The sequence below is a fragment of the Crocodylus porosus genome, unplaced genomic scaffold (genome assembly GCF_001723895.1).
Source record: "Crocodylus porosus isolate Cpor-Errol unplaced genomic scaffold, CroPor_comp1, whole genome shotgun sequence".
Lineage (NCBI taxonomy): Eukaryota > Metazoa > Chordata > Crocodylia > Crocodylidae > Crocodylus > Crocodylus porosus.
In genome coordinates, this window is record NW_017728886.1 from 161,820,516 (window position 1) to 161,830,438 (window position 9,923).

A 9,923-nucleotide genomic window follows, 5' to 3' on the forward strand; every position below is an offset into this window, starting at 1 on the left:
TAAGTGATCACAGAAATCAAATATGGGCGAAAAGGAAATGAAATTTAAAGAGAGAACTGGAAGCATCACGTGAAATCAAGAGGGTAACAGTAATCTCTACATAACTGCTGGTGTATGTGGTGGTAATTTCTACACATTTATTCCCTCAACTAGCAATAAAAGATCAAAAAAGAAGTAAGCTTACCTGCATTGCTACAACCTTGCCTTTACTTTTGGGACTAAGTGTCCACTCATAGCTGACAATTTCATGATCATCATTGCTCTGGTTTCCATTTAGCGTGATGAAGTTTTGAGGCAAAGTTATTGCCTGATTCGGTCCCGCATTGGCAATGGGTGGGTAATCCACTGGCTTGTTGACCATCAGTAATGCAATAGTAGAGTTAGCTGCTCCATCTGAATCAATTACAGTTAGCCTACAGCAGAGAAGGGTATCCATTAATCTGGATCTAAACAAAGAATAAAGTTCTCCTGTGTGCTTCTCTTGGAAACTGGAGGATGAAAAAAGCCCAAACACCTAAAAAGACAAAGGAACCCTTTCCTGATAACCCTGAATCAGAGTATTACCACATGCTGAAAAGGAATAAGAGACACCTGACTGCAGGTGTTAGTAGGGAAGAGGAAGAGAAAATTGTTTTTTCAAATATTGTATTACATTACACTACAAATGCATTTGTAGTTTGAAATGCGCATATTTAGGATGACAAGAGAAATTCCATTCCCACTGAGGTCAATGGCAAATTGCCAATGAGTTCAACAGAGATTTCACCCCAACATACCAAATTCCTAACAAAACTTACCCAGTAAGACCTCAATCATATAACTGACTGGCTGCAGTGAACTCACTCCCGCTAACAACTAAATAAAAACATTAAGAAGCATAAAAAATTATTTCTAATACAAGCCAGAGCAACTAAACAACAATGTATGTTTGGAGTTGCTTGGATTTTTTTTTCTTAATGAAACACTGAATTGATTTTACCAGGGCATCATCATCCCAAATTTGTGTGGATGATGTCACTGGAAGCCAAGTCACAAAACCAAAACCATGTAGTGTTCCATTATATCATTGCTTTAAAAATCACAGAATTGAAAAACAGTTAATGCTGAGATAAGTATTACTACAAATAAAGGATATCTGAGGTATGGCATTTATACTGTGCTTCTCACTGTGACATCTGAAAATACCCTTAGCTCAGTTTTATTGTGACTAATATACCAAACTGAGCAAGAGTTAGGAGCCCATTTTGAGAGCCCACTAATTTTAGCAATAAGGGAAGGATACTTTTGCAATAAATGCAAAGAACTGAAGGGTTCTATTCTTTATTCTGATGTGGTTTATTTTTGTGACCTGAGGCCCTAGACCATTTGAAATGTTCCAAATGCCTTTGAAGCACTCCAAAAAAAACCAAAACATACAGACATTCACAACCAGAGAAACATAAGAATTGCTATACTGGGTTAGACCAATGAGCCATCTAGCCTAGTATTCTGACAGTAGCAGCAGTGGATGCTTTCAGAGAGCATTGAACCAGTTATTTCTAGAACAGGGGTGGGCAAAATACAACCCCTGGGCCGGATCTCACCTGCCAGGTAACTGGATCTAGCCCCCTGCTGCCCCTGCAGACCTCTGCATGGGGTCATGCCCTACCTGCTCGTGCTAAGGCAGCCTGTGCCAGGCTCCTGCTAGCCCAGGCCCCAGCCAGGGTGCAGCTTCTGGTGGGGCTGTTCCTGATTCTGCACCTCCTACCTCCAGCAGCAGCTCCTGCTTCTGATCTTGCCTCTGCTGCACCCAGTGAGCAGTTTCAGCCAGGCAGCTCCCACCCCAGCTCACAGGGCTCTGGCTTCAGATCTCAGGTGCCTTCCTTCCAGTGAATGGCATCCAGGAGCTGAAGCCAGAGCCCCAGGATCAGCACAGCATGGTGCAGCAGGAGTCAGAGGAGGAGCTGCTGCTGGAGGTGGGGAGCACAGAGCAGAACTCAGCCAGCTGCAGCCACTCTGGGAGCAGGGTTCAGCCCCATGTGGAGTGACACAGGGGTAGCACAGACCACACTGCCTGGAGGAGCTCTGGTGCATGTGCCCCTTGCCCCCCAGACCCCCACCACAGCAGGATCCCAGGATCTAGTGTCCAGGCAGCCTCCCCTCCACACACATACACACAACCCTCCCATACCTAAAGGGCAGGGTCACGTGATCCCATCCTCAGCCTCCCACTCCTGAGCGCTACTCCCCACCTATACACAGCCCCGAAGGGAGTTTTGGCAAGTTGTTGTAGGGGCAGGGGGCAGTGATGCCTACTAGGCCAAAACTCCCCATGTGGCCCTCAGGCCCCAATAACTGATAGTTATTATAATATTATAATAACCAGAGTAATCTATCCCCTATCTATTACCCTCCTTGGCATCTATAACCGTTCATCTGGAGCAGTGGTTCTCAACCATTTTAGGATCAATGTACCCATCCATAACTTTTGTGAATTGAGATGCATCCTATTTCAAGAGCTGATTTATTACAGTGCTGACCTTGCAGAAGCCAGGCAGTGGGGGTGGGGGAATGGCGAGGCAAGGAAAGCCTGTGCATGTCCCTATCTGCTTGTCTCCTCCCACATGGAGCCTGAGCCTTCCCTTATTTGCTTATCTCCTCACACTTCCAGCAGCACTCTTCAAAGGATCTCACAGCACCCCAGGGCCTGGCACCCTGGTTGAGAATTACTGGTTTAGAGATGCCAGAGGAAGCATCTCCAACTGTTGTAATAGCTATTAAACAGATTTACTGTCCATGAATTTGTCCAGTCCATTTTTGAACCTGTCTATACTATCTGCCTCTACAACCTCCTGTAGACATGAGTTCCACAAGTTAACCACATGCATGTAAAAAAGTACTCTCTCTTGTTAGTTTTCACTCTTGTTTCCCACTAATTTTAGTGGATGCCCCCTAGTTCTAATATTCTGGGATTAGAGTTCCCTGTTCACTTTGAGCACTTAAAAAATGATCCTCAAAAAACTGAGGAACCTCTTGGCAGCACTTCTTGAACCATCTGTACACTAATATTTAATGTACTTTATTTATGCTGCTCAGTCCCCCAGCATCCCATAGTGCTCCACTCTCCCTCCTCCCTGCCCCCACAGGATAGACAGCCAAAGAGTACTCTCCTGTGAGCTCAGCTGTCCATAGCAATCTCCAGAGCTCAAGTGTCATGCACATAATCTTTTTTTTCCAGCCCCAGGGTCTGGTATTTCCAGTGTATTTTAGTTCTGGTTTGTGGGGGGTGGGGCCAGGAGCATGCCACTGTCCTCAGCAATCTCTGGTACCTGGGACTGGAGAGAACATTTACTGAATGACTCTCCACCTCTGGAACCATAAAACTGCACAAAGAAGCACTCACTGGCCATCTACCCAGCTCCTCCTCAAGCCACGTGAGGGAGTGGAGCAACAGGAATAAACAACCCCTGGCTGTGAGCACACTGATTCATGCCATTAGTGATTCTGAATCAGTCCAGCAGGTTTCAGGTTGCAACAAGGGGCTGCACACCTGTCCACAGCCTGAAAGCATTTCAAATTTGCAGCACTCCAAACTCGAGAAGAATTTGAAGCGCTTCAAATTCATGCATGCCCATGGCCTTAGACAGGTCACTTTAAGACCACATGCGGATTTCTTGGAAACTTAATTCATTTCTAATTGGAGAGAATTTTGAGTTCTTTTGCTTAGCATGTATTCTAGTAGCATGATGATCATAAATCTGGACAACAGGTCAATTTCCACCGCTGCCACCAGTGTAAATATGAAGTACCACCAGCAAAATCAGATATTTACACCTGTATTACTGAGAACAGAATTTGGACCTATATATAAATGGGTACTGTATTGGCACATAAAGCTTGCACAAAGTATCACTTTGTTTGTATATACATGCAAGTTCTCTATAGATTCCAAATCCTTGATGATATGTTGATGTACAATCTGATGTTTGTATTGATTTTATGAATCTGTAGGCAAATTGCCAATTGAAGTCAGTGGTTCTTCTGCCTACAAAAGGATAAGATCCTAAGCTAAACTCTCCAGAAAATGGAAAATCTATCATAATGAATACCCAACATTATAACAGCATTTTTTTCTGCTGCATGTATAGACATCTGGAATGGTTCCAGCTTTAGCAGGCCAGAATGGAAGATGAATGGTAACAATGAAAAAGCTTTTATTGAAGAAATTAATGATTCTTGAAGAACTGACATACCAGACTGCTTTGCAATGATCACTCTTCCAATCCTGTTCTGTCTACAGTTCCTCCTAAAGCAGAATTGTCTACATAGAGTTACTGAGGGGCACTTGCCAAATTGCAGGTCAAAAAATCTTGAAAAAAAAAAAAATGAGTTCTCTCCCTAGCTATAAACATAACGTATCTTTGTGGAGTTTTCTGCTGTGTCATTCTGTATAATAGTATCCTGCAACACAGGCATGATACAACACATCCATCCTGTGAAATCAGTTTAAATGTTTCTTAATTAACCTCTTTGTAAGGCTTTTTCACCAAACTACGGGAAGGAAAATAATTTGCAGAAGATAGACACAACGCTCCAAGGAGTCAAATATGATCATACAGTAGAAAGCAATAAGCTTCTAACAGAAATCAGGATGTGCACAACATGGGGGTGGAAGGGAAACAATTCACTTACCTGAAAGTGTAGTTGCCAGGAACAAGGTTAGACAAGTGTAGAACAGGTATGTCAGCAGATGCTTTCTGTTCCCGCAATGGACCTTTAATTTCCTCCCAGTGATAACTCACAATCTTAGTATCATCTCTGCTTTCTATATTTGGTAAAGAAAAATACCAGTATCATGAATTAACAGTAGTAATATAAAAGGCACATAATACTCAGTGTTTAATTAGTTTTCTATATTTATCTTTTCAAACATGTTTGCGCACATATAAAAATATACAAAGTGGTCTCTTTACTAGCAGTTAAAGCCACAGGATCTGAGTAAAACACTTAAAGTAAGATATAAATGTGCTTGTGTATGTTAAATGTTGACTTGTTTTTAAAAATGGCAACATATCTATTCGAATAGACTCTATTTAAAATGCAGAAGGATGTGTATTTAGCTTGCTTATTCAGTTTAAAAAAAACCCACCCAGGGACATAAAATGCCTCTGAAATCCCAAAGAAACTATGAGTAATCTCACTCCATTTCTCAAGGCAGTTGTATATTTATTTCTCAGCTTTGCAAAACAGGAATGCATTGCATAACTTTAGGAAGTTTGCATAGCTCCATTAGCTTTTCTGAGTTCAGTGGGACTACTTCTGTACATAGATTCATAGACTCAGAAGGGACCTCAGTGGGCCATCTAGTCTGACACCCTGCCCATGGCAGGCAAGAAAAGAAACACCAACCCTGGGGTCATGTGATCCCAGCCAGGTGCCTGTCCAGTCTCTTCTTGAAGACCCGCAAGGATGGGGCAAGCACCACCTGTCTTGGGAGCCCATTCCAGATTCTGGCAACCCTAACCGTGAAGAACTTTTTCCTAATGTCCAACCTAAACCTTCTCTCTAGTAGCTTATGGCCATTCTTCCTTGTTGATCCAGGGGATGCCCTGGTGAACAGATCGTTGCCTACTTCACATTGCTCTTCCCTTATGAATTTGTACGCCACCACAAGGTCCCCTCTCAGCCTTCTCTTGGAGAAGCTCAAGAGGTTAAGGTCCCTTAGCCTTTCCTTGTATGGCCTTCCCTGCAGACCTCCAATCAGGCGAGTGGCTCTTCTCTGGACCTTCTCCAGGTTGTCCACAACTCACTTGAACTGTGGCATCCAGAAACTGGACACAATACTCCAGCTGCAGTCTGACTAGTGCTGCATAGGGGGGGAGAATCACTTCCTTGGACCTGTTTGTGAAGCACCATACAGCTAAGTATGTTAAACATGTGCACAACCAGGGCTCAAAAGAACTAACAGATTGTGTGAGAATGAGTGAAAGTGTTCAGCACAGGTCCAATACAGGACAAAGAGAAAAACAAGTCTTCAGAAAGCTTTTACCCTCCCTGAAGCTGTGAATAGAAGGAGCAGCCAGAAGAGTGGTTGTGCAAGAAGAATCAGCACCCCCAGTAGGACATGGAGAGATTCCTATGCAGGCTCTATGTATACACCAGGGGTGCTCAACCCCCATGCTGAGGGCCAGATCCAGCTCCTGCAGCCATGTAATGTGGCCCACAGGGCTTCCCATGGATCCCGTGGGGAGCCCTGTGAGCTCTAGCCCTGAATGCTAAGTTGGGTGCACAGAGTGGCAGGGGGCTCAGTCCCAGTGTGCAGGGGTTGAGCAAAGGCAGTGTGGAGCCCCTGGAGCCTGATCCCAACCAGATTTTATAGACTTCATAGACATTAGGGCTGGAAGGGACCTCACAAGATCATTGGGTCTAGCCCCATGCCAAAGGGCATCGCATTGGTGGCTCATGTTCATCTTGTGGTCAGCCATGACCCCCAAGTCTCTTTCATTCATAGCACTAGTGAATGTAGCATTGCCGAGCCTATAGGTATGATGTGGGCTCTCTCCCAAGGTGGAGCACCTTGCATTTCTCCATGTTGAAAGTCATCAGGTTTTGATCCACCCACATTGTGAGCCTGTCCAAGTCAGCCTGAATCCCCAGCCTATCCTCTAATATGACCGTGCTTCCCCATAATTTGATGTCATCTGCAAACTTAGCCAGTCTGCTTCTGACACCTGAATCCAGGTCATTTATGAATATGTTAAAGAGTACCGATCCAAGTACTGAACCCTGAGGGATGCCACTGGTCACCATGTGCCAGGTTGACTCGGTTCCATCGACCATCACTCTCCAGGTCCAACCATGGAGTCAGTTCCCCAGCCAACAGATCATAAGGTCGTTGAGGCCACAGTTCCCCAATTTTGTCCTGAGAACATCATGGGAGACCAAATCAAAGGCTTTTTTGAAATCCAAGTATATGACATTACATTAGCCTCTCCTCCCCTGTCCAGGTGATGTGTTGTGGCAGAGCTCCTTTGGTGTCTGTCACTTTAAAAACATGAAGAGGCAACCTGCAGGTGTGGCCCCAGCTCTGATGAGCAGGCATTTTAAGACTCAGGCCAGCAGAGCTGGAGGCAGCAGTCTGCTGCCTGGCACGGAGGAAACAACATCTCCTGGTGGAGCTGCTACTCCGGCGACAGTAGGAGGTAAGGGCAAGAGCTTATGGGGATGGCTAGGAGGCTCTTGGTCCTGGGCATGATCTAAAACTGCATCCTGCCAGGGATAAGTGGCCTGGTGGAGCTGTTCCTGGCAAGACAGTCCCCCAGAAATGCCAGGCTATTTACCACCCTGGTGAAAGGCGAGGAGGGGTGCCTTAACCCCAGCCCCCACCTTCAGGTGGTTTATTTATCATCGGAGGCAGTAGAGGGCCAGGCACACCCAGGGGTGGCAACTGATCCCATGTAGGGTGTGAGACCCCAGAGTGGGTAGTGGGGCCAGGCACGGCTGTGCCCACCTGAGCCCATGCGGGGTGCGATACCCTGGAGAGTGAGAGTGCTGGGCCAGGCATCCCAATGAGGGGCACCTGAGCCTGCAGGGGTGCTCGACCCCAAGCCCCAGCATAGGGGGCAGAGTACATGCCTCAGAGGAGGCAGAGGTGCAGAGTGGGGTGCAGAGAGACACCTATCTGCCTGTACAAGAGTGGCAAGGCCCTGAGAGCAAGGGGGTGAGTGAGGTCCAGGTAAGCCTTCAGATACCTGAGGCCAAAGGTGGACTGGAGGCTGAGGAAAGGCCCCAGGAGTGAGTGGCAGGAGTAGGGGCCCAAGGAAGGGGCATTATGTTTTGATGCAGGGCCAGAGCTAAAGTTGGTTCAAAGTTGAGCAATCACTCAGTCAATGCACAGTGGGGTAATGGGAGATGCCAGAGAGACTGCACCAGTGCTGACCAAAGAAAGGAGAGCTAAGCCCAAGGATCTCATGGAGTAGGACAGGATGAGTGTGGCCCAAGGGGGTGGTATGCAAGGGACAAGGTGACACCTGGTGGAGTGTAAGAGGCCCCAGTGAGAGATGGGTAGTATGAATGTGGCCTGTAACATGGCAGCGTGAGAGAGACACAACTGTCTAGTTGGGCCCGGCCTTGAGCTGGCAATTGAACAGCAGGCCATCTGCAAGGCTTCGGATTCAATACAATGGTGGTCAGAGCTGCATACATAGGCCCAGGAGAACAGGGTATTCAAAGGGCAGCCTCCTGCCTAATTAAGACCCTAATTATTTAACAAGACATAGCAGGAGAGAGAAGCAGGCAGCATGCCCAGGGGCAGGTGGGAGACTAAAACTGTGGCTGGTTGGGGAGATGCCACTTATCACCTGGTCATAGAAGGAGATGAGGTTAGTCAGGCACAATCTACCCATAATGAAGCCATGTTGGCTCTCTCTCCAAATGACACCTTCTGTTAACCTATTGTTGATGGATTCTTTAATAATTCTTTCCATGCTCTTTCCAGGGATTGAGGTAAAACTGATTGGCCTACAATCCCCTGGTTCTTCCTTCCTTCCTTGAAGATAGGCACCACAATGGGCTTTCTTCCAATCTTCAGGAACCTCTCCCAAGTGCCACAAGTTCTCAAATATCCTTGCCATCTGTCATGCTATGATGTCAGCCAATTATTTTAGCACTCTTGGATGCATTTCATAAGGGCCTGCTGACTTAGGGATGTCCAGCCTCTCAAGGTGTTCCCTCACGAGGTCTTTGCCAAATGTAGGCATGTGGTCACCCATACCCTCATAATCCTGTGTTCTGTCAGGCAGGGTGATTCCCTTGGGCTGGTGAAAAACCGATGCAAAGTAATCATTAAGGAAATTAGCTTTTTCCTGGGTGTTGGATGGTGGGGAGGGAGAACCTGGAACCTGTTATGAGCTGGGCAGGGCAGCACAGAGCTCTGTGCTGCCTCTGTCTGGCTGGTATCAAGCTCTGGGGCCCCGCACTACCTTCACCCAGCCCCCTGCATATTAGGATCAGGCTCCAGGGATCTGTGCTGCCTTCACCCAACACCCTCATGCTGGGATCAAGCCCTGGGGACCTGTGCCACCCCCACCTAGCCAGGATTGAGCACCAGGCAGCTGGAGGCAATGAGGGACCCCAGGACCCAATACTGGCATGAAGGGGCTGAATGGGGACCAATCTAGCCTGCAGATCTGCTCCAAACCATTCATTTGGCCCACAGGGCAGCCAAAATTGTACACACCACTGACAAAGACTGATACAAAGGATGACAACAGAGTCTCTGGGAAAAACTGGGATGCCAGATCCTTACAGCTTACATCCCAATTCTAGGTCTACTGTCAACAAATAAACCTTACCTACTTGCTCCCATAGTGGATGGGGGGAGGGAAGAAGGGGCGATACCAGGAATCAGCGATTTGACAGTCTAGATGACTTCAGAGTGGCCTCAAGCAGATTTGAGTGAACTCTCCTAAGACAGAGCCACAGTGTGGCCCTGGGTTATGCTCTCAATTGCCTACTCTGCTTCACTGACGGTCTCTGTTTCACCCTAGCAGGGGTGAGTGGCCGTAGCTCATTTTGTCAGCAATAGACCCACAAGGGGAGACGGGCTCTGTAGGCAGCCTGGAGAGGCCAGAAAATTAGCATTTGGGTAGATCTAGTGGCCTCCACTTGGCTACTGTGGGCAGGGAAGCCATGGAATAAATACACCAGAGTCCTACGCTCTGGCCCAAAGTTGGAGGGATGCATTTCATCTCCCTAGTCTCATCCTACACTTGGGTACATGCAGTTCAATTAATTAAGCTTCAGATGAGACACAAAAAGGGAACAGAAGTAAACATTCATGAGTATTCTCTGACAAACTTTGTTTAGCAACACATTGTAGGTCTCTCCACGCAACTTATTTAAATCATAAAGACCCTGATTCATTGAGGCACTTGACAACATGC

The 9,923-nt window shown here is 46.7% G+C and overlaps 1 protein-coding gene across 5 annotated transcripts in view; it reads right to left on the reverse strand.

Moving 5' to 3' along the window:
• Positions 1–9,923, reverse strand: part of KIAA0319 (KIAA0319 ortholog) — a 105,306-nt gene that overhangs the window by 35,005 nt on the left and 60,378 nt on the right. For all 5 annotated transcript variants that reach the window (XR_002102819.1, XM_019544320.1, XM_019544311.1 and 2 more), the window contains 2 exons: positions 4,672–4,804; positions 185–413 (listed from right to left, as the gene is read on the reverse strand). Coding sequence is in view for 4 of the 5 variants with exons in the window: in XM_019544320.1 (XP_019399865.1) it covers positions 185–413; positions 4,672–4,804 (362 nt within the window). In the remaining variant the exon portion in view is untranslated. The remainder of the gene's footprint in view (positions 1–184; positions 414–4,671; positions 4,805–9,923) is intronic.